This window comes from Heloderma suspectum, chromosome 4, assembly GCF_057233095.1.
Source record: "Heloderma suspectum isolate Gila_16-S chromosome 4, 16-S_ref, whole genome shotgun sequence".
Taxonomy (NCBI): Eukaryota; Metazoa; Chordata; class Lepidosauria; order Squamata; family Helodermatidae; genus Heloderma; species Heloderma suspectum.
The window spans coordinates 89,981,004-90,006,705 of NC_139461.1; the positions used below are offsets into that span (position 1 = coordinate 89,981,004).

Genomic DNA, 25,702 nt, shown 5'->3' on the forward strand with positions numbered 1-25,702 from the left:
CCCCGAAACTTCGGGGGGCCGAGCGCCAACGTGTTCAGCCCCCCGAACAAGTTTCGGGGAGAAATTCTCCGCACCCCCCCGCACCCCCCCTGGGACGGGACTTACCTTTGCCGAATGTCCCACCCGGGGGCGGGTCTGGCCGGTGGTTCGTCGGGTCTTTGTCAGGGGCAGGGGCGGCAGCCGATCTTTCGACCGGCTGCCGCCGCCGCCATTGCAATAAAAGAAAAAAAAAACCACGCCCCCATGATAGTCAGCCGTGATAGGCTACGTAAATCGTCACTTAGCCTATCACGGGTGACTTAAAAAAAAAAAAAAGGCATGTACAGATAGTGGCGGCCCCCATAGGGAGCCGCCATTCCCCTTCCTTATTTGGTCGCTGTAGTCTACGTAAATGTTCACGTAGACTATGGCGAAAATAAGGGCAACGCTATTTGCGTTACCCTTATTTTCGCCGTAGTCTACGTAAAGATTTACGTAGACTACAGTAACCAAATAAGGAATGCGAATGGCGGCTCCCTATGGGGGCCGCCATTTGCATACGTGCTTTTTTTTTTTTTTAAGTCACCCGTGATAGGCTACGTGGCGATTTACGTAGCCTATCACGGCTGACTTTGCAGATCTAGCCGTGATAGGCTACGTTAATCGTCATGTAGCCTATCACGGGGGCGTTTTTTTTTTTTTTTTACTGTTTAGTTCGTGGCTGGGCGAGGCGAGGCGCCTCCTTCCCGGCCTGAATTTCAGCCGGGCGAGGCGGGAAGCCTCCCCCCCGGCCTAAATTTCGGCCGGGCGAGGCGGGAAGCCTCCCCCCCCGGCCTGAACTTCGCGGGGGGAGCAACGAAGCACCTCCCCCCCACCACGGGAAATCTTCGAGGACAGGTAAGTGACTTTTGTCCACCCCTAAGCAAATGGCCACCGATGCGGACGCCATTCGCAAAGCAGCACGAATGGCAGCAGGTAAGTTCTCCATTCCGCACGCCTTTCGCGGGGGGGGGGCACTGGCATTCAGCCTCAACAAGATCTGTGGTGGAATTCTCTGACATCCCTAGTCAGGAAACTGCCTCATCTCTGGCCAGACTAGGGATATACGAAACACTTACCTGGTTTTGTCCAGGGACATCTGTGGTGGTGGGAAGGTGCTCCGTCTCTCCCCCCAAAATCCTCCCTGGCCGGCTCCGCTCTTGCGGAGCCACCAGCTCAGGCCTCCCGCAGCCGGACATCCGGCCGCTGCTGGGCTGCGCAGGGACACAAATGGCGGCCACCGTAGCTGCCGCCATTTGTGTCCCTGTCTTTTGCCGTGATAGACTACATAAATATATACGTAGCCTATCATGGCAAAAGACAGGGACGCAAATGGTAAGTGACTTTCGTACATCCCTAGTGTGAAACAAGCTCGCGCATTCGATGAAGCACTGCAATGGGGAAAATGGGTGAGTGTGAATAATCACGTTTTAATGCGAGAGCGTTTAACCCGAAGGGACACTGAATTCATTGCGATGGCGGGCACAATGTAGATCAGCTTCCGGTGACCTCCAAAGCTTTCCTGACCATTAGGTGTGTTGGCAGGGGCCACTGGGTGTCGAAACCCAAAACCTCTAGGGATGTATGAAAGTTACTTACCTTTCCACAGATTATGTTGATGGGGGCGGAGGCGTTCCGTCCCTCCCCCCGGAATCCTCGACAGGGGGGGAGGCGATCCGTTCCTCCCCCTCGGAATCCTCCACGGCCGGCTGTGTTCCGCGGCAGATCCGCGGAGCAGCCGGCCAGGCCCAGCCAGGCCAGAGCTGTCCACAGCCGGATTTCTGGCCGCGGAGGGCTCTGGGGGAAAAAAAACAAAAAACTGCATATGCAAATGGTGGCGGCTATGGCCGCTGCCATTTGCGTTCCTTATTTTTGGCTGTCTTAATCTACGTAAATATTTACATAGACTATTATGGCGAAAATAAAGGGCAATGCAAATAGCGTAGTGGGTGCTATTTTTGTCCCTTTTTGATTCACCGTTTTAGCCTATGTAACTATTTATGTAGGCTAAAACGGCAAATCAAAAAGGGACGCAAATAGCGCCCGCTACGCTATTTGCATTCCCCTTTATTTTCGCTGTCATAGTCTACATAAATACTTACGTAGACTAAGACGGCCAAAAATAAGGAATGCAAATGGCCGCCGCCATTTGCGTACACTTTTTTTTTAACCCAGCCATGATAGGCTATGTAAATCTTTACGTAGCCTGTCACATCATGTTTTTTTTTAAAAACCCAGCAATGATAGGCTACGTAAATCTTTACGTAGCCTATCACATTTTTTTTTTTTTTTACAAGACTGCAAATGGCGGTGGCGGCAGCCGGTTGGAAGACCAGCCGCTGGCGCCGCCGCTGCTACAGCCACTGCCACAGCCGCCCGGAAGATCCACCCCAGGTAAGTCTTGTCCCAGGGGGGATCCGCGGGGGGTGGCAGGCCGTTCCGCCACGGAGTTCGGGGGGCCAAATGCACAGGCATTCGGCCTCACCGAGATCCATGGCGGATTTCTCTGACATCCCTAAAAACATCTGGATAACATCAGGTTGTAGAAAGCTCCTCCTGGCACATGATTTTATTCTGGCCAACAAACATTTGTGAATCTTTATTGGTTTGTTTTATAAATTTACCACTCACCTTTCGGCCTAAATACGGCCTCCAAGGTGACTTACAATTGAAACTTAAAACAATTTAAGAGACTTAATTTTGTTTAAAAACCTTTAAAACAATTTGGAAATCATAACAATTTAAAATCTTGTCGAGGGCTTACAGGATCCCTGAGGTAATAATAGCAACCTGTATCTTGCAGGTAACAAATTGCTTTAAAAGACCTACATTGCTTCCCATCTCAATTCCAGCAAAAATGCCAGTTTTAATAGATATTTCATGTATGAATTGTTATTTTTAGGTGTATAATCCATTGTAACAGGATAGTCTGAAAGATAAATCAATAAAATGTACTCTTCAGCATACTTTAAAGTACCATGAAAACACAACATCAGCCATACCTTGAAGCTAAGCTAAACTCTTAATGTATGTGTTTTTGTTTCTTTCCTTTCCCTGCCCTAAGGCCCTTTCTCTTCACAGTTTCTGAAACTTTGGCTCACATTTTGTATCAAGTAACTATAAATATAAATAATAAACAACATAAAAATAAAGAAATAATAAAGTCATATGAAGGGCTCCACTAGTGACATTGTATTATTTGAAGCTCACTGTTAAACTCTGAAATCAAAATGAACCAGTTGGTATTAGTATTTCTTCCTTCACAGCTCAATGAATGGTATAAGTCCAACACACCATTTTGGAACTCAATGGAAATAAAATAGTTAGGAATTCTATTTCGATTGTCTATTTACAAAAATAATGGAGTAAAGTTAAAAAAAAAAGGCTTGATATGATTTATAGAACACAGAGCTGCCTTAATGGTCACCACAACCAAAGAAAGGCAGTCTGTTTAAGGAAAGTAAGCTGTCTATCATTCCTAGATGGGTTGAAGCAGGAGTGTCTATCCCCTTTCAGCCTGAGGGCCAAATTCATTTACAGACAAGCTCTGGGGAGCTGCATTCCAGTGGGGGGCAGGCCAAAAGGGGTGGTGCCAAAAATATCAGCATATTTTGGTTAAGGCTGTTACTGCCAGTAACTAAAACTTCTAGTTCAACCTTTTAGAATGGGAAAACACACACAAAGGCCAGGAAACCACCAAATGATTAGTGGCCAGTGGAAATGGGGTGGAGGAGCCTTGAAAAGGGATGGTGATCATCTGGAGAACCCCAGAGGGTGAGACTGAGATTCCATCTGGGCTGGGTTTGACACATGGGCCTGAAGTTCAACACTCCTGAGTAATCCTGTTTCAAAATATCTGTATTATTTCACAACTTCCCTTTCTTCTATAGCCTTCGCTTTGCTTGACAAAATCTTTATGCTGCTATTATGGAGAAGCACCCTTTCCTAATAATCTTTCCTAGCCCTACAGGTTCATCTATATACACCTGTCCAATAAGTCTTTGCATGCGAAGTATAGATATGCACACAGCACTCCACCATTATAAGGCCTTACAATTATAAACATAAACATGGAGATAACTTCCTCTACTGAAATTAATGGGGGAGCTCTTGATTTGGGATGTTGACTTCAGTGGTATTCAAGAAGCTATGAAAATCTGAGTTCCAATCTTGTGGAATTTAACGTTTACCTGATTGGACTGTTGACATTATCTGGATCTCTGGCACTCACAGTTCCCACAAATGAACCATTCATCTCCTCTTCAGCAATTTCCATCAATAATTCTTCTGACATGAAAACTGGAGGTTCATCAACATCCTCCACTCTGATCCTAAGAATAGTTGTGTCTTCAAATCTAGTGTCTTCTTTCAGGAAGCGCTTATCTATGTGTCTGTTGAAACCTTTCACTTTCATATCATATGTCCTTTGGCTCTCATAATCCACTCTCTGGACAAAAATAAATAAAGAGAAAGTGGATTTTTTTGTTGTTGTTCAGCATTAAGACATTAATAATAGATCAATGATGGGTGTAAGATGGAAGAGTGGCACATTTCTTCTGAGAATGTTTTCAAAGTAGGTATTTCTGTTTTTTTTCTTTCTTTCATCCTTGCTGTGACATATTAATGATTCACCTTTGCCTCACTTCACTTTGCTTTTACTATTAAATTTACTGCCTTGGTTTCTCAATGCGATAGTCTCAATTCAATAGTATCGTGGTGGACACAATCCCATTTTTGTTGGTCTAAGTATGATTTAATGGAGACTGGTCTGTTAAGGGTTTTTTTAATTAGTTTTCCAGGTCAGGTGGCTTCCACTTGCGCACATGGGGGAGGGACAAATATTCCTTTTGGAATAGCATATGGGTGCCATTCTTGAAGGCCACTATTTTTATATTGTATTAATTTAATTAATGTATATCCCACCTCTTAACTGTCAGTGGTTAGAGAAACAGGAAGAAATCAGCTTGGTTCTGCCCACCAGACAGTAAGGTGTTAAGACTAAGATTATAAACGACATGCATCTGCGTAATCTGTCCAGTGTCCATGTATCTCACATAGGATACTTCACTGTGCAGCATACCACAGCCTTCTTATGTTGTGCATATTAGTTAACTCTTCCCTAAAAAGTTATAATGAAAAAAGAGCCTGTAACAAGCAATACACAATACGTTATATAATGCCAACATATAAAGCGACTGGTAATTTATTTTGAGTCTAAACTAGGTCCCCCCTAGTTGTAGGAAAGCTTCATTTAAAGCAGAGTGACTTATGTCTATGTAAACTTGTAAAGGATGCAGTGTTAGCTTTTCTTTGGCCACTAGTGAGAAATGTGAGTCCTCACCACACACATCTGTTTACTCCTATAAAGTAAGTTATATTGAAAGAAAGTGACATGCCAAAGCTTCATAGCTAAGCTAGACGTGACATGGAATGCACACTTAGCTCTGGCATGCATGATTAAAAAACAACCAACCAAACAACCAAAGAGCTAGATCAGGAGCATGGAGTGGGGAGGTAACCCTTTCTCACCATCACAGTCCCACACCCCCACCACCATTCACAATGGGAGGAAACCTTATGTTGGGGCCCAATTCCAATCAGGACGGTGGCAGAGGAAAGGGTTAAACCCCAAGCTCCCCCACACCACACTTCCAATGTGGCTTGCTCCCCCCATGCTGGGTATGCATTTTTTCTTTAAAAATGCATGCCAGGGCTAATCATGTGACTACCATTGGGTCTAGTTGGGCCCTGAGGAGTAGTGATATCACTAACACTTATAGTTACTTGGTTCAAAATACACATTTATGCAGCTTGTGATGCTCAGTCCTATTATCAATGCAGTGTCATTTCCCTGAGAACAAGTTTGCCAGCTCAGAACATAAAACTAGATTCTGCCTATTTCCAACTGGTGAATTTTTAAACGGCCCTCAAAGTTTCATCTGTTTTTCATCCAAACCCTGGACACTAATCACTTCTTAGGCTTCTTCACACAGAGCTGTTATCCTGCGACTGAGATTGGTCCTTCACAGACATTTGTGGGCTCTTTCCATGATGCCATGACCCTCCAGGGCGTCTCCTGCACTAAATGCCCTTTGCTCTGCTTTTAAATAGATTGCAGATAATGAGCTATCAAATTACCCCGTTGTGTTCTGCTTCAGTTTCCTCCATGAAAAGAGAAAAAGAGGCAAGAAGAGGAATGAGGTCGATGAAACATAATGGAAGACTCAAATATGGGGAGAAGGAGGGGGAAGGGGATAGGGGGAAAGGAAGCATGTGAAAAGGGGAGTCGTCGTGATCCTGCGTTTAAAACGGAAGCAGAAAGCCCCATTTATAATTGCAAGATTTAGGCTGGTGTAGTGCTCTTAGAGCTGTACAAAAGCCCCTCAAGGCTTATTTCAAATTGAGCTGAGTGGAGTTCATTTATCACTACTGAGAAGGGCCTCTCTCTACATCCAAACTCAGCTATCCACAGCATTACAGTGGAATTTTTTTTTATCAGTCAGCATTTAAAAGCATCTCAGTGTAACCAACTATAGAAACAGTAAAATATAGGCAACACAGTGTGCCAAGTATTACTCCATTCCTATTCTCTGAGTCGTGGAGCATTTAAAGCAAATTCTAAGTTGCAACTGGCACTCTCTTTATTTTATTTATTTATTATTGCATTTATACCCCGCCTTTTTTCCTCTTGCAAGGCACCCAAGGCGGCGTACATTATCCTCCTCCTCTCCATTTTATCCTCACAACAACAACCCTGTGAGGTGGGTTGGGCTGAGAGTCTGTGACTGGCCCAAAGTCACCCAGTGAGCTTCCATGGCCGAGTGGGGACTAGAACCTGGATCTCCCAGCTCCCAGTCCAACACTCTTGCCACTACACCACACTGGCTCTTTCCATGAAATGACCCATTACATCGTACTATAGTAGACATCGTACATATAGTAGACATCGTACATATAGTAGACATATAGTAGACGTCATACTATAGTAGACATTTTAGACATTTTACTAGTAACATAATATTATAAACTTTATAATATTGTATTTCTAGCAAAATAATGGTGGTGTGTATTTGTATGTCTGTAGGGAATGGTCCTGAGTATTGCAAGGGCCCTTGTGTTGGGGATGAACACAGCATGTTTCTGTTTCCATCTCCCTGCAGGACCCTGACCAGAACTGAGGTTGGAAAGCACATTCTACAACAGTGTTCTCAAGTGCAGAACTTAACTTTTCCTCAATAAGAATATGAATAGCAACTATTCACTTCCATGCAAGAAAAAAAGGGGTGCATTTAGGAGCGAGGAAACTTTCTCCCTGCCCCTGGAAACCCCAACTATTAAGAATAATCTGCTTCTTTCGGCATGCAACAGGCCCATCGTTCTGATTATGCTTAGGGGAAACAGAATTGCAGGAGAATGTTCAAAACTGTGTTTTAAGAACACAAGAACTGTTTAAACTGTCTTTTAAGAACACAAGGATGTAAGATCAGACCAAAGGTCCATCTAGTCCAGCATTCTGTTCATGCAGTGCAGTGGCCAACCAGCTCCCTGTGGGATACCCACAAATAGAACAGGAGTACACTATCAGTGTAGGAATTTAAAGGTATGTACCACCTGTGCACGTGCCTATGCCACACATGCATGTACTTCACGACTGTGAAGTAGTGGCATGGAGTTGACATGGGCATAGGTCAGAGGGGATAAAGGTCTGCAAATAAAGCAACATAGCAATCGTGGAGCTTAGACTGGTATAAATGCAGGATGGTCTGGACAGGCTACAAAGGCAAGAGATGCATTAGGAATAGGGATGTCAGGGAAATCTGAAATGGATTAAAATGAGTTCAGGTTTCTGTAAATCCAGTCTGCCATTTCTGTGTTGGACCATCATCTGCAAATCAGGCAGATTCCACAGATTTATGCCCCCCCCCCCGAAAGTTATGCAAAGTAATTTGTTGGTGGGGGGAAGTAATGAAGTGTATTATACTATTCAGAAAACCTGTGATAATGTATTTGCTGCGTGTACCTTAAAAATATGTAAATATATGTGCCTTAAAAAAATGTATACTGCTACATTCTCTATCTTTCTTTAGCTTCTGGCGTAGCACTCTTTCTATTGTGCACTTTGCTTATTGTACACTGACTGAAATCAAGCCAGAGGGGAGCCATTATTACATGACTGTGGTGTGCAGTTCAACATACTAAGAATGGTGGCAAATAAAAATATGCTAAATGTTATGGAATGTGTGTACGTTGGCATGAAAATGACATACTTCACAGTGGGGGGGGGGTTATGTACTTTTCAGAGGGAAAACAAAAATCCAATTCCACCAGTGAACCAGTGACAGAACAGACAACTTCCAATCTGCATAACTTATGTGGAATGGATCCAATAAAATTCGGGCATCCCTAGTTAGGGCAAAAGTACAAGAATATAACAGATGATGAGGAAGTTGAGGTATCTGGTATAATTCACAATGGTTTCTGGGAGACACAGCCAGATTAACAAGTGACATGAGAGAAGAGGTATGACAGTGGAGGACAGGTGGGGACATAACAATTATATGGACCATCCAGTGATTGAAATGAGCAATATAACAAATCTTGGCATTTGGGGCAGAAGTATAATAAAATGTAAGGGCAAGTGTGGGGTCCACTGTTAATCTGTTGTAATATGTAATGTGTGAGTTGTTCTTTTAAACTTGTATGTCTTTTTTTCTCTTCCTGTTATAAACTTTGTCCCAGCGTACCATGGAACCTATTTACTTTCACCTTAAAGCCTTTTAAATAAACCTGCTGTGCTTTTACATATAAAGTAGCTGTGGTATTCAAATCCTAAGAATGGGTGGAAGCAACAAGCCTAATTGCTGTGGAGCAAAGCTCGTAGGACCCATCTGAAACAGGTCCTGGATATATTAAAATATTTTTGGCTGTGAAAATAAAACCATGGCTAAAAAAGTAAATCCTAGAACAGATACTTTATCACGACGAAAAGCCAGTGCTATAACAAGCAAATATACTTGATCTTGTCTGTTTCAGTGATTTCTGTGATGTTTCTTTGTTAACAGTTGACATCTCACCTTGTTTAATATGACAATTCCTTCTTGAGTCTCATTGTTAGTAATGATGTGCACGATGGGAGGGGTATCTCCTTCAATTATATAATCCATGGCTGCATTCTCTCCTATGTCACTGTCGTCTGCCTTGATTTTGCCTAGGATGGTGCCCACAGCGGCTGTCTCAGATACCCACATCTCATAGCGCTCTTAAAGGAACAGCCAAGTATCAATACAAGCTGCCAATGAAGTCTTGAACATTAATGTGATAGAGACTAAATATAAACCTCTATATATTCTGAAAATTGCTGAGTTATATAAGAGTTGGGGGTTGGACTTGATGGTCTTATAGGCCCCTTCCAACCCTACTATTCTATTCTATGAATTACATACAAGTTTTGAAATATTTCTCAATTCATGTTGCAAGCTCATCTTTGTTGGTAATGCTTGGCTGCCTGTGAGTTTTAAAAGTACCTATTGAGTATACACTCTCTTGTTGTTGTTGTTGTTGTTTTCTTAAAGGCTCTCCCTCCCTCCCTCCCTCTCTGCAAACAGAGATCTTTAATTTAATCAGCCAATTCAATCAACATTCCATCTGTTTGTAAGTTTGTTTGCTTGTTTGTCATACAATTACTCCATTTAAAAGTGAGATATCAAAATGAACGTTCACATGTACATTTGGAACGTATCTCTCTTCAAGTTCAAATACCTGATGGATACCAATTTCAAAAGGTAAAGAGAGGAAAATTCAAAATACAACAACAAATCACGATGGAAGCATTCAAATAAAAGACTGAGACTTCAAGAACATTTTTAAGGGAGACAAGAAATATGTATGATGCACTGCAATATGATACACCACTATATTTCATTAACTAATTTTCTGGAGACTGGAAAGGCTAAACAGTATAAAACTAAATCCAGACAAGGAGGAAGAGATGCTGGTTTTCAAGGTTTATTTTGACTGATATGTGGGGTAGAAATATCCCCATCTGAAAAGCTTCCATATCTAGGAGTGCTTCTGGATCACCTCCTGTTTGTTTTTGAATAAGCAGGTAGTGGTGGTTCACCATTTACTGAGCAGGTTCCAGCCTTTCTTGGATAATTGTAGGGGTGGACGAAAGTCACTTACCTGTCGTCGAAGGCCGTTCGCGGTGGGGGAGAGGCGCTTCGCTGCTCCCCCCGCGAAGTTCAGGCCGGGGGGGAGGCTTCCCGCCTCGCCCGGCCGAAATTCAGGCCAGGGGGGAGGCTTCCTGCCTCGCCCGGCCGAAATTCAGGCCGGGGAAGAGGCGCCTCGCCTCGCCCGGCCGCGAACGCGAAAGTAAAAAAAACAAAACAAAAAAACGCCCCCTGATAGGCTACGTGATGATTCACATAGCCTATCACGGCTAGATCTGCAAAGTCAGCCGTGATAGGCTACGTGAATCGTCACGTAGCCTATCACGGGTGACTTTAAAAAAAAAAAAAAAGCGCGTACGCGAATGGTGGCCCCCATAGGGAGCTGCCATTCACGTTCCTTATTTAGTCGCTGTAGTCTACGTAAATGTTTACGTAGACTACGGCAAAAATAGCGTTGCCCTTATTTTCGCCGTAGTCTACGTAAACATTTATGTAGACTACAGCGACCAAATAAGGAACGGGAATGGCGGCTCCCTATGGGAGTGTATCCGTACACTTTTTTTTTTTTTAAGTCACCCGTGATAGGCTACGTGACAATTCACGTAGCCTATCACGGCTGACTTTGCAAATCTAGCCGTGATAGGCTATGTTAATCGTCACGTAGCCTATCAGGGGGCGTTTTTTTTTATTTTTCTTTCATTGCAATGGTGGCGGCGGCAGCCAGTCGAAAGATCGGCTGCTGCTCCCGCCTTGCTCGAACACCTGCCGAACCGCCGGCCGGACCAGCCACCAGGAGGGACATTCGGTGAAGGTAAGTCCCGTCCCGGGGGGGGTGCGGGGGGCAGGGGGGTGTGGAGGATTTCTCCCCGAAACTTGTTCGGGGGGCCGAACGCGTTGGCACTTGGCCCCCCGAAGTTTCGGGGAGAAATTCTCCGCCATCCCTAGATAATTGGGTTGCCCACCCATGGGATACAGCAGAGGGAAGTTTTGCCTCCAGCCCTTAGAGTGAAAGAAGCATGGATACACATTGACCACACTGCCCCATTGACATTGGGCAGTAGGATCAGTGTGGCTGTCTTATTAAAGGCATAGCAATGGCCTGCAGTGCACTCCCATGCAATATCTGCTTAGCCAGTTGCCAGTAGGATACATAGGAATAAATGTTAGCATACAAATACAGTGTGCATGCTTATACATACTATATTCATACCCAGGCTTAACTCTACGAGATGGAGTCCAGGAGAAAAAGCAAGCCCTGTGCTTTACTAGCTAATGGTTTTTATTTTGAAGCTTTATATTCAATCATTGGCATATATACATATTCAGGTACAAATATTAAGTAATGCAAAACAATCTGGTGCATCCTGGTATCATTAGTCACATCAAGTCTATGTCGGTAAATTCCTGGAGTTTACTACATGTATTTACTACATACCCCAGTTTATACATATTGGCTTGGAACTGCCTACTGCAAGAGCAAGGAACTTTCCATGAGAGGAAAGGCTCCACTCATAGAAGGTCCCTCCACCTGATTTCTAGGGATCCCCCATACATGCCACAGCTCACCCCTTTCAATGGAGTCTCCTGACTCTCTGGGTAGCATTTCAGGGGCTGCCATGGGACACAGAGGGTGGAGGAGTCCATGTCTATCAGTGCGGTTGATCCAGCTTAAATCTGGATCCAATCCAAAAATATTGGCGGGTGGGGGGCATTCCTTGTATAAGTTGTCTGAGCTCCTGCCATCACTTGTTTGGACATTATATGCTATTAGTTTCACCATTTTTGTTTCTAAAACCTTATCAAGCCACTCTTTCTGTCATATTACCATATTGTTCTTCCAGTGCTACCACCTGATTTTGGGCAGCCCTCAGGCAGGGTGTGCTAAGTGGCACCCCACCCCCATCTTCCTGCTATTGCACACTTGCTCTTTTTTTTTCCTTAAAAAAAAAAAAAAAAAGGATATTCATATCCTGCCCCTTCAATGTATCTGCCTAGTTCAGGGCAGCTAACAACAAATGATCCAATACAATCACAAAATCCACCTATTATAAAAACAAAAGCCAATAACAACCCCAAATAAAATAAATTTAAAAAACCCAAATAAAATGAGGACAGGTGGAGCAGATAAAAGCAACCAAAATAAGGGCTCATCATATAAAAATATTCAACCTTTCTACAGCTAAACTCTCAAGGGTTAGTGAGATTCTTCTTAGAGAAAGATTTATTTTAATAAAGCTTACCCATTATATACTAAGGACTGTGATCAGCGAGCTTTCTTTTTCCCTTAGTTATCTACTATTTTGTTGTATTGGTATGTGGTATTCTTCCTTTCTGTTGCCTCTATTTTTAACTGTATTTCAAAATAGAATTCCATGTTAAAAAGAAAAAGAATCTTCAACCTGGCAGGTCAAATAATTCATTCGGAGTGGAAAAAACAAAGTTTTAACCATGCACTGTCTGACAGACAGTGAGAGAGGAGACCAAACACAATTCCTTGGGGAAGATATTCCACAAACTAGGTGCTGCCACAGAGGAGGCCCTCTCTTGCATCCCAACTAGCCATGGTCAGCTACAGGTAGGATTGTCCATCGTGGGGAAATCTAGCCTTTGGGGGGCCTGACGGATCCCCACGACAGACCTGACTCAGCTTGCGAGCCAAGCTGTGCAACCATCACCGAAACCCAGAGGCATTACCAGATTATTTTGCACAAAATTGGGAGCTGATTTGCACAAAATCGTGGTTGTAAATAGCGCAATTTGCACAAATTGCCATGATTTGTACAAATTGTGATTTGCGCACCCCCTGAAAAATCCGTGAGTTGGCCTGATTTGTTACACACTGAGTTGGGCCAACTCACGGATGATCAAGCTGGAGTCCAGGGCACTGAAGTGGTGAAAACTCACCAAGCTCCAACCCTCAAATGGACTCCTCCCACATCCCTATTGGTAATCAGCACAGGTGTTTCAAGGCCAGTGTAATATGCTTCAATTGGTGAGCATCCATTAGCATTGTCACTGCCACGTCCTGAACCAACTAATGTTTCTTCAAAGGTAGTCCCATGTGGAACATGCTACATCCTACCTGGATGTAATTAAGTTATGTCACCATAGGCATATCAGGCCTTCTTAGGAACCGGGCTCAACTGATTACTGGCACCCTTGGCTAGGGATGTTGGAGAACTCCATTTGGGGGATGGAGTTTGACAAGTATTCCTAGGCTCAGCCCCCTGGACTTTGTTTCAGTTCTGCTGTGGTGCCTGATTAGATCTGCAGCAAGTCGGGCCAGTTCATGGATTTCAATGTTGTGCTTTGTGGAGAGGAGGTTCTGCAAATTGCGCAAACTTCTGAGCCATTTGAGCAAATCCAGCTGTAATTTCTGCAAACTGTAGAACCTCCCCTCCCCTCCCCCATGTGCAAAGAGTTTCCGGAGCTTGGGGAACAGCCCACAGCTTGGCTCGCAGATGCAAAGCGAGTTGTACATGCTGCAGAACTCCATCAAGCCAAAAAAGAAATGGATTTCCCAGTGAAGGACATCCTTACTCCTGGCCATATCCACCATTTGGTCATCCGGATGCAAAACTGGATCCAGGAATACCCCCTGACCAGTATCCCCCAGACCACAACCCCCCAGGCTACAACCCTGATTTTCAAAGGTAAATCACTACTCCAGAGTCTGTCCCTTTCCTGACCAGGAGCTTGTCTATCTTGAGTGGTGCATCATCTGCACACTGATGGCAGCGGATGCACTCCAGATCCCCTAGCCACCTCTCCCGATGGTTTCATGTGCATGTTTAATCTGTATTAAGTTGTACATTTCTAAACCATTTTTTCTTCCTGCTTTCACCACACAGTAGCAATCTAGTACCTGGAAAAATAAAAGCTGCTCCTACATGGATGGACAGGCAGAGAGAGAAAAACTTTCTCACAAAGCAGCAATTTTTAAACTTTCTGCCTTCAGGGAAGTTTCCACATGGGGATGTATGGGAATTTTGTTTCAGTTTGTTAAGCATCAGAACTTGCCCCATTCGCATCCCTTAACCTGAATGTGAGCATATCTTTTGGGCAAAGTCACATATTTCCCGAGTTTGCGATCTTGTTCCGAAAATGCATTTGTTAGAAAAATGTGCACTTTTTAAAAAATACACATTTTCACACTTCAGTCGGAAGCGGGGGGGGGGGGGGGCGGAGTATGCATCTGGTGCACACTTTAAAAAAAATGCTTACCCAAATGCACATTTTTCCTGTTTGAACAACAACAACAAAAGCTCACATTTGTGAATGGGAACAAGGTGGACCTTATTTGGAGGTTAAACGTGGAGAACCTCAACAAGCTTGTGGCTTTGCTGATTCTCCCATCCTTGTTTCCACATCAGTCTGTGCACTGTGAGGAACCTCTGCAGAAGATTCTGGAAATGTCCTAGGATGTACAGATCAGAACTGTTGGACTTCACCATTACACTGCATGAACTGAAAGTGTGCCCCCTAAATTATATTCAACACTACCCCTGCAGATGTGCATTGCAGGGCAAGATAGATAATTGTGGGCTTTCTGTCTTTCCGAGAAACATATGTGCCATGACTGCTCTCCTTACTGAGGAATTTCTGATAAGCTTTCTGGGAACCCCTCTGGAACAGAGCTTGAAAACCACTGCCATGAATTATACATTCTCTCTGTTCTTAAGCAGCCAAGGTGTGCCTTACTTTTCCAGCCAGAGCTAAAGCCTGCTAGATTGCAGTGAGATGCATTGCTCCCCAAGTTACTTAGTTTATATTTATCACTTAATTAGTTGGTTCTCGGAGGATTTTTGTCCTTAGTGAAACCTAATTTTATCATTGCCAGTATATCAACAGTAATAAAGAAAAATTAGGCTGCTATCCCCAAGAGAGAGAGAAAAAATGTATTAGATTCTCCAAGTAAGTTTTCTTTTTTTCCTCCCTTTAAATCTCAGAATTAGGGGAGGGCACTAAAGCAAGAGTACAGAAGAAAAACAACTGCTGCCTATATACTAAGGTACAGTGAAGAAATTCTCCCTTTACACTCCAGACATTTTCACCAGTGACTAGCTGGTGCAGCCCCTAGTAACTTGCTATCTATGGATACATGGGTTGTTCAAATGAATTACCTGCTTAAGGGCATGGTCCTATCACGTTTAGACATGGCTGGAGAATGCTGGAAGTTGTAGAACTTTTATTCTGTCTAAACATGCATAGGATTGCACCCTAAAGTGATTTGTGGTAGACATGAAACTATAAGGAAACTATAAGAATACTAAGTCTCTTACCTGTTACCTGTTCATTGTTTTTTAATTTGCTACTTAACTTTAGGGGTTGCTCCCAATGTAGTTGTGTTTACATTGTGTTATTCTACCCTTCTAAATTACTAAGAGCACATCTACATTCTACCAGTTTCCAGTGGCTATATCTGCCATGATCTTTCTGAAAAGAACCTTGGGGATTGTAGTATTGCAGTAGGGTTTACTTTTCTGTGTTAAGGATTCATTGCCAGAATGATATGTCAAGGTTCTTTGGCAGGATCATAACAGGCTCAGACAAACTGGTTTAGGACATAATTCTATGGCCACTAGTAGGTGGCTAGATGGCCATAGGATTGGTCAGTTCCCGGAGAATCGACCCCCACCCCCTCCTATGCCTCCTCGTAGGCAGTGCGGATCAGCCCCACAATCTGCGCTCATAAGAGCAGGGTGGAGTGGGGAAAATGGGCTGTTCCTGGGGGCGGGCCAGGGCAGGGATGTTGGAAATACTGATATGACAATTCCTATGTGTCATCCGGCTGCCACTTCCCACAATCTGAGGTCCTGTGGCTAGACAGCTGAAATCAGCTGTCTAGCCACGAAAGCAAGGCAGGGGGAGTGAGGAGGAGATCCGCTCCTCACCACTCCTCCTGCCCTGCACTGGATAGCCAGTCACTCTCGGGGTTGGAGGTGACCGTCAATCCATATAGGATTGCTCCCTCCAATACGTAATATAAACATAATATATTGTGGATTTGTTTCCTCTCCAGTGAGAATTAACATACTATGAAGGTAAGGTTTCCTTGAATGGGATACAAATGCAAACAACATTTAGGGCACAATCCTATGCATGTTTACCCAGCATTCCCCAGCTGGCTGGGGAATGCTGGGAGTTGTAGGACTTTTTTCTGTCTAAACATGCATGAGATTGCATCCTTACAGTGCAATCCTATGCATGTTTAGACATGGCTGGCTGGGGCATGCTGGACTTGTAGGATTGAAATTGTAGGACTTTTTTCTGTTGAAACTAGGGATGGTGGAGAATTCCGCTGTGGACCCAAATGAGGCTGGATTCAAAAGAATCCGGCCTCTGGAGTCCATGGCAAAATGTATGACTTACCTCCCCCTCCCCCTGGAATCCTCCAGAGCCAGCTCCTCTCTGCAGCGATTCAGAGCTGCATGCCGGCTCTGTATCGCTGGTGATACGGCAATGGTTGCCGCCATTGCCATATCGCTGAGGAATGAATACAGCCACAAATGGCATAGTGGATGACACTTACGGCCATAAAGCCCTTAGTTTAACCTAATTGCAACCATTTACTGCAATGGTCCACTACACCATTCGCAGCTGTATTCATTTCTCAGTGATACAGAGCCAGCATGCAGCTCCGCAGAATCGCTGCAGAGAGGAGCCAGCTTCAGAGGATTCTGGGGGGAGGAACAGATCGCCTCCCCTCCTGGGCAGATTCCCAAAGGAACAAAGGTAATCCACCCATCCCTAGTTGAAACATACATATGATTGCACCCTTGATGAAGGAAATATATGTAATGTAGAATTATGTTAATCAATTGCTGTTTTTCTTATATAACTTATAAAGCACATAACAGATTTCTTCTTGAGATCTATTGAATTGGATGAAGTGTGACTTTGCCCACAATAATTTTGAATCTGAAAGCCATGAGACGTTCTACTCACTGTGCTGAAATCGGGGAGGATTGTCATTCACATCAGAGAGATTGATAGTTACAGTTGTTGATGCTGAATGTCCACCTGTTTGGCCAACTCTGGCTTCGATGACAACAAAATACTGATCTTGTGTTTCTCGGTCCCCTGGGTAAAATGTTCTTACCACTCCTAAAATAGATATAATATGAACATAAGAAGAGCCCTGCTTGATCAGATCAAAGGCCTCTCTAGTCCAGCATTCTGTTCCCACAGTAGCCAACTAGATGCCTGTCGGAAGCCCACAAGAAGGGCGTGAATTCAATAGCATTGTCCCACTCATGCTGCCAGCAATTGGCGCAGAGAGGAATAAAGCCTCTGACACTGGAGATAATATATAGTTATGACTAAAGTATATGTGAAGTTAGGATTTTTTGCCCCAATGTATTCACTTGACACTTGCTTATTTTGAACAACATTTACCATTTTAATAATGTCCATTTTGGAGAGAACCTTTCAGAGCTCTTTGCTCTGTTTTGTTTTCACCTAAATAATTTTGTGCTGTCAGCATAATATTTAGTGACCTATTTAGGGGACTAATAGTGACATTGTTGTCCCACTCTAGATGTGTCTAGATGGAACACTTTTGCATGGGTATGGGCTACATCTAACAGAAAAGATGGTAGGCATGATGGCTGCTGCTCTCTTGGGCTGTGACTACACAGCTGGATAGTAGATCAGCACTGCGAGCACTGGCATGCCAGATACTCAGGGTGTGCACAGCACAAACCATTCAGTTTGGTAATTTGGAAAGCAGTCCGATTTAATTTGGGCCACATTAGAGATCACCTCATTCTGTTCAAATCAGAATCTCACTTTGGGAAATTCAAATCATAGTGCCTTCCGACTGATTATCACTGGCAACCAACGTATGGTTATAACTTTGCTGCCTGCCAAATTTCAAGCAGATAGGTCAAGGAGGGTGGGGGTTTATGTACATGTAGCTTTTAATTTAATTCATTTTTTTTTTTTACACAAGGTAACTGGCAAAAACTTGGCAGAATTTGATTAATTTGCAGGCATAGTTGCCCCTTTTGGGGGGTGAAGCCTGCGAAATTCCTAACAGATAGGAGCATAGATTTTTGTGCAATAGCAGCCTTTACAGTTCAGCTGTTTTCAGAAAAGTGTTTATTTAACTCCTTGTGGGATATTTTTGTGGAGTAGGGGTTCATATGAAAATGACATACATCATACAGGTGCCCCTTGGGGGGGGGAATCACAATGATAGGTTCATGGGGTGTTTTGTGCTAGATGTGTTTAAAGTTGCTTTTTTTTGTAGGGGGGGGGCTAAAATGGGATTTATTCCCCCCTATAGTTTTGTAGGCAATTTGCATGCACACATTGTGGATGTGCCTCTAAGTAAGTTACCTGTAAAATTTTGGAAGAGTAGGTGCAAGGGTTGGGGAGTTATAATGAATGAAAAACAGTTTTACAGTTTTGTTTTGTTTTCCATTCAATTGACAGCATCAAAGTCACATTAACTTGAAGAAAATACATGCACATGTACACTGTAGAGTTAATACACACTGTAGGGTGCAAGGGCAGTCTTTACAATTTGGGGTGTTTCTCTGGGCAATTTGCTGGGTTCTTTGTTGTGTGACTGTGTTACACCAACGTACGGACACAGAATTAAGGGTAGTAACTGGCACATTCATGAAACCCTACTTGCTTGTGAAACCCTGAGAATGAAAGCACCCTTTACCCCTATATTCTTTCAGGCAGAGAGAGGATGTCCTTCTTGGTCTTTGTTTCAGAACAAGAAGCGCTGACCTTTAAATTGAGCAGAACTGGCAAGACCTGTTCTCCATCCTGCACCCACCAGCTATGTTCCCTGGCTGCCTGGAGCATGTGTGTGTGGCCCCGTATTATAACTTACAGGCAGGCATCCCCTTTAGCAAGAACATAGTGCCCTACCCTTCCTATGCTGACAGCCAGAGAGAAAGTGCTGGTTAGGACTGGGGAGCTTGACTCAGGTTGTGGGGACTCAGTGGAACGCCATGACCCAGTTCACATGATCAGAACTTGTTGTAAGCTGCGGCACTTGTGCCGGACACAATTTTCATAATCACTGCCCAACCGCGCCTTATCGTGTCATCCAAACCCAGGCAGCGTGGCTTGTTGGAGGGTTAAACACCCCTCAAATAATCCTTGGCCTTACCCATTATATCTGCTTGAGGAGTTGGTGTCAGCAGCAGCCAGCCACTGAGCAGGCACCAGTGGGGACAGGCATCTACCAGTTAGTGCTGGGAGCCCTGGCCACTGCTTAGATGATAGGGATAAAGCAAATTTGCATCTGTGCATGGAAATGAAAACAGGAAATACAAAATAGCACAACAATGGCAGATATCAAAGTGATCCAGGTGACATGAAGGTTCCAGCCCATGTACTCACTCATAGGGATGCCGCTGGAGTCCAGGAAGACGGCAGACTCCCCCCCCACACACACAGAGTCTCCTGGATTCCAGTCTGCAGACCACCATTTATGCAACATTACATTTACAAAAAAACCGAGCCGCTATTTTTTTCATGAAATGGTGTCTCAGCAAGGGATCAGGCAGCCACACGCTGCACACGGGTGCCTGCAGACCATTCAGTGGCTTGCGTGGCATAGTGAACAGGGCCAGCCAGCTGGTGGGGGTTCAGCAAGCAGTGTGAGGCATGATGGACATGAATCCCTCCCTCCTTACTCACTCAGTAACACTGGATATGTGACTTTCCATCTCAAGGGCAGTATCCAATGGTGTCATTCTGAAAACTCAAACAGCACTAATGGAGCTCTGCTGAATCTTTCTGTTACATAAGCACTTGTGCAACATGTTGCACAACAGTGCTTACACAAATGCAACTTCAGTTTGATTCTCCTCTTGTGCATAGTTTCTACATCATTTGCACTAGTGGAATTACGCAGTTGGATACTGCCCCAAATCCGCATTTCTAGCAAGATAAATACCATCAGTTATGTGCCTTATGGAATCCTCTTGAAGATGGATTTGATGAAAATTATGAAGTGCTATTATGATTCATCAACCATTTATTTTTCAGGTTTTTCTCACGTAAGTGGCTTATTAGCAATACTCAAGTAGCTATATAGATATCAAGCAATACCTGTTGTTTGCTCGACAGAAAAATAGGGTTGTTCTGGAGGAATGCTGTAAAACAGGCGGACACCAGTTGGATCTGTTGCTGTAACCTGAATCACTGAAGTACCTGAAGTACATTAAGTGAAAGACACAGTTATTATGGGAGTATTTGCTTGCTGGAAAAAAAAAATGTTTGCCAGGTTAAAAACAACATCAACCTCAGTTACGTGTTTTGCTACTTTTCTATTTCATATAATATATTTGACATAAACCTTCCTACTTTTCAAGCTCTCTTGAGGGTAAGAGTCAGAGAAGGCTCATACGTCTATATAAACACTACCATAACCACGTTCCTTGGATCTTAAGTCTGCTTCTTGTCCCTTTATTTAATGAAGTATGATCTGTTAGTGCAAGAAATAGAGCTCTCTTTACAGTGGCAACCTGTAATCTGGAATTCTTTGCCTGAAGAGGTATGTCTATCTAATAAATTAGGAGAGTGCCAGAAGCAGGCAGAAGCTATTTTTATCTGAAAGCATTTTCTGATTCCATTTAGTTAATTTAACATTCTCTAAATCTTGTGCAGATCTTTACTCAATCTCACGTTGTGAATGGCTATCATTAACATTATCATGTCAGCTAATTTTGGTTGACATTCTGCCTATGGTAGTAATCTGTAAGTTATGGGTTCTACTGGTAACAAGCCTATCGTGGGCAAAAACGCAGATGCAAATGGTGTATTGGACCGGACGCCACTTGCAGCCGTAAAGCCCTCAGTTTAACCTAATTGCAGCCGTTTATGGCTCTATTTAGGTAAAAAAAACAAGGCTTTACAGCCGCAAGTGGCATCCACTACACCATTTGCGGCTGTATTCCTCCAAGCAATATGGTAATGGCATTCCAAAGAATCTGGCCTCATTTGAGTCCATGACAGAATTCTCCGCCATCCCTATTTACACCTTCAGCTTTTGCAACCGTATTTATGTATGTGTAACCCACTGGCATATCTTTCTTTAAGAATTCTGAGTGGGAATATTCCTGCACTTGCTCAGTAAAGGAGTAAGATAGGGAATGGCCACCATTTTAGGTAGTTACCAATGTTGCAGTGTGGAAGAAGCTTGCTTTCTTCTCTCTATAATACCCTGAACCCTTGAGACAGGTCAGTAGGGAAAGGTTGTTTTGATTTTTTTTAAGAGTCTTTTTTTTTTTTACAAACACTATGAGTTCCTTGTTGTTTATGTTCTTTTATATTGTATAAAGGGCTGTTGAACAAGTTGTTCCTGTGCTGCTGGATCCTGCTCCATTTTGACAAGATTGTTGTGGAGCTGGAGTGAACTGAACAGAGGCTGTTTTCTTTCTTTGACCAGCAGAAAAATCAAACTTCAGAGATAAGTTTTATTCATATTTTTGTTGTGTACTCAAGCTGAAAGACAGAACGCTGGGAGGGCTGTGCTCTGTTCTATTGTTTTGGTGATGAGTGAATTGTTATGCATGTAAAATTATAACATGTGTATTATTATTGTTTTTAAATGAAATATTAGAATGATATATGTTAATTGTCCCTGTACAAGGCCTTTCCTCAGAGTCCCTTTAAAGACCCTGAAGAAAAGTGTTACATATGAACATGAGGTGTCCTCTTAATTTTTCACTGGCTATAGGTTTAAATGGTGGCAATAAAGGACTCTGTATGAAAAACCAAAGCAGGAGTACTATATTAATCCCTAATTTAATGCCTGTAGTGCAGCTTAAAAGAAAGAAAGTCAAAACAAGCAATGCATCTGAGACACACAACAGGATTCTGATAGCTTTTTATATCCTTGAGGTCTATAATGAGCATTTCCACTGAAGAACAGAAAGTACAATCCATCTACAGAAGACAATTTCGTCTCTAGTTGGAAGTCAGCCGTGTCCTAGATCTAAATCTGACTCTGAGACCATCCCCAAGGGCCTTCAGACTAGAGATTATACCCATGAAGGAAATATTCTTCAGCAGTCTGAGATATATATATATATATATATATATATATATATATAAATGTTTATGTCTAACTCAGTTCTTACATAACTTCTAAATAAAAATACAAATCGACCTCCCTCATGGGGAAAGCAAGACCTATAGCCACTTTTCATAGCTTTCTGTCATAGAATCACATTATCACAACTTATCCCAAGACATTCCGCCACTGGATGTTTCACTGATAAATTAGTCAGCAGTACCCTGAGGACTTTTAGCTGCTGATATAAAGCTACCACATTATCTGTAAATATGTTGATAGGGAAGATGGCTGTTTTCAAGACTCAAAAGTAACTTCCTAAACTAACAGCTTGTGTTAGTTATATGGAAACTTATTTGTATGCTTAAGGTAGCAAGCAGTATACATCTTAAATATATCTGGTTACGCTTCTGGAAACTTCACTGGGACCACACCAGTTTAGGTAGAATCACTACTGAGTACTGAAGAAGTACCTGCTTTTTTTGCTGTAGTTAAGTGGCTTTAGGGATGTAATTAATCTGACAGGCCCATGAGTCACTGGAAAATATCACATTGGATATATGAATGGTGTGGAGAATGTGGATAGAGAGACATTTTTCTCCCTCTCTCAAAATACTAGAACCCAGGGTCATCCCATGAAGCTGATTGGTGGGAGATTCAGGACAGATAAAGAGAAGTACATCTTCACACAGCGCATAGTTAAAGTATGGAATTTGCTACCACAGGATGTAGTGATGGCAATCAATTTGGCTTTATCAGGGGGTTAGGCAAATTCCTGAAGGAAAAGGCTGTCAGTGGCTACTAGTCTTTATGGCTATGTGCTACCTCCAGTACCAGAGGCAGTGAGCCTATGTACACCAGTTGCTGGGGCACATGGGTGGGAGGGTGCTGTTGCACTCATGTCCTGCTTGTGGGTTCCTAGTTGACAGCTAGTTGGCCGCTGTGTGAACAGAATGCTGGACTAGATGGACCTTGGACTGATCCAGCATGGCTCTTCTTATGTCTTATTCTTATGGCCCACAAATTGGAGTGCTATTTACATATGCCAGGGATGCAGGACTTCAGACGCCGGGGGCCGTGTTTGGCCCCCCAAGTGTCCCAATTCAGCCCTCCCGGGTTCCCCAGAAGCTCATGCCCCCGTCTCCTGGCCCCTCCCTTTTCGCCCCAACCACCAGTTGTTTGGTGGTTTTCCAGCTTTTGCGCAGTTTTCCCCTTTCTAAAACACTGGAATGCCTCTCCTAAGGCTTAGTTACTGGCAGCTGTAGCCTCAAATATGCTGGTATTTGGGGGTGGTTGGCTCTGCCCACCACTGCAATGTAACCACAAGAGCTTCCTGAAATGGAGTTTACCCCTCAGGCTGAAAGAGGTTCTGCACCCCTAACATATGCTTACACTTGCCTGAGAAAATTTGAGAACATTGAATTCCGAAATCTGCATTATGATAACCAACCACATATTTAGCTTTTTGCATAATCATAATGTCACTCAGGAAAATGTTGGCAATGTGGCAAAATAATAATTTCATAATTTTGGCAGAGGCAAGTCAACAATGGCATTGAACTTGTTCCTCTTCAATAGCTTCCAAACACTACTTCTAATAGCTCTAAAAAAACAGGTGTGTAGAACTGAAGAACTTAAAATTGTTGGTGTGTGTGTGTGTATGTATGTGTGTGTGTATGTATATATACACACACACACATACTCAAGAGTTTTCATGTGTATCTCTTAGATTTCAAAATTTAGCCTGGAATGCAGTATTCACTCACTGGGTGACATTGGGCCAGTCACTATCTCTCAGCATAATTTATCTCCCAGAATGGTTATAAGGATATGGGAGATAGATGTCTGTATCTATATCTATATATCCCCTTACAAGAAGGGTGGGATAAATATGTAATAAATAAAAGATGCTTCAGGATTGACTACTACTAGAAAATAGAGAGAATTAAACAGTATGTATAATATCATGAAATTTACAGAAAAACCACATGGAAAAAGTTTTAAATCAGGCTTCAAATCTACTGAAATGCTAAGTATGAACACTGCATTCCATTCATGCAATTTTTAGAGATGTATTGTGTCTGTAGACATTTGAAACTATACAGATTGCACTTCATGCAAAATACTAAATGCCGGAAGGAAAACTGTAGCCTTGTATTTGCAAAAGATGCCATTTACCATTATGCTTTCTGTTAGTGTAGCAAATTTAAATGCTGCATATCGGGGAGAGGTGGAGAAGACACTAAGAAAGCATGCTAAATCTTAAACTAATGTTATTCATGTTAATACACATACTGATGCTTACACCTCACTTGGGGCTAAATACTGTACTGAAGAGACTATAGAATCTGAAGATCTTGGAAGAGGCTGTGTGCATGTGTGATAGCATCTGGGTGTGTATTTAAATGCACACTATGACTGAAGCCTTTTTTTTTTCTTGTATTGAGGCTACTTTCAACTATCTTGAAAATTGTCAGGAACAGGGACAATCTATGTTCCTCATAGGCTCAAAGGCTCACAGAACCCACAAGATGCTGGAGGGGCATGATCTAGGCCAGGGGTCACCAACCTTTTTGGAGCCATGGGCACATTTGGGAATCCGAGAAACTGCTGTGGGCACCATCACAAAATGACTCCCATGGGAGGATGTGGCTAGTCACATAATGGCTGCTGTGGGGCTGGTTAGTCAAAAGTGAGCTAAAGAGGTGTGTGTGTGTTGTGTGTGTATAAGGGGGGGAGGGAAACAGCAAGGCTTGAGGCTGGGAGGGAGGGAGAAACAGCAAAGCAAAGGGGTAGAGGAAGAGGAAGGCTAGAGGCTGGGGGAGGAGAAACAGTGAGCTAAAGAGGTGGGGTGGAAATAGCAAGGCTAGAGGATGGGAGGGGGAAATAACAAGGCAAAGGGGTAGAGGGGAGAGAAAGAACAAGCCTGGAGGCTAGAAAAGGAGAGAAAGAAGAGTGCCCTAACATTTTCCATTGTTTTTCTTAGAGCGTTTTTTAAGGCAGCAGGGAGAGGAGAGCTTCGTGCGTGCTCCTGGAGGTCTCCACAAGTGCCATGGTACCCATGGATCATTTTGGGAGGCTCTGATATAGGCAAACTATGGTTCAAATCCCAAGAAGCAACCCAGTCCAAAGGAGATAGTTAGAAAGTGAAAATCAGGCTACAGGTTGAATCCAGTGAAGTACGCCAGACATCGCAAACCAGACATGCAGAAACACAAACAAGCGCAGCTGCAGCTCTTGGCTGATCTGCCATCAAGTTCTCCCTACTTTTTTCCATGACTGCTCTGGAACAAGCTGGGATCAAATAATTTAGAGTGGACTTGTTCTAGTTGCCACGACAACCTTCACAGTATATGTGGGGGTAAGCAGAGCTGAACGTGAGTCTCTAGACTGTGAAAAATGCTATAGGAGAGAGAGATTAGACCTGTTTAGAAGAAGATCCAATTTGCACAGCCTAATTCAATCATCA

The 25,702-nt window shown here is 43.2% G+C and overlaps 1 protein-coding gene across 1 annotated transcript in view; it reads right to left on the reverse strand.

The window, feature by feature from the left end:
- LOC146347136 (cadherin-19-like) overlaps nucleotides 1–25,702 on the reverse strand; it is a 67,594-nt gene that overhangs the window by 32,305 nt on the left and 9,587 nt on the right. The window contains exons 3-6 of the mRNA XM_084848106.1: nucleotides 20,268–20,369; nucleotides 17,136–17,294; nucleotides 9,093–9,277; nucleotides 4,209–4,465 (exon numbers count right to left, since the gene is read on the reverse strand). Of these exons, the coding sequence (XP_084704232.1) occupies nucleotides 4,209–4,465; nucleotides 9,093–9,277; nucleotides 17,136–17,294; nucleotides 20,268–20,369 (703 nt within the window). The remainder of the gene's footprint in view (nucleotides 1–4,208; nucleotides 4,466–9,092; nucleotides 9,278–17,135; nucleotides 17,295–20,267; nucleotides 20,370–25,702) is intronic.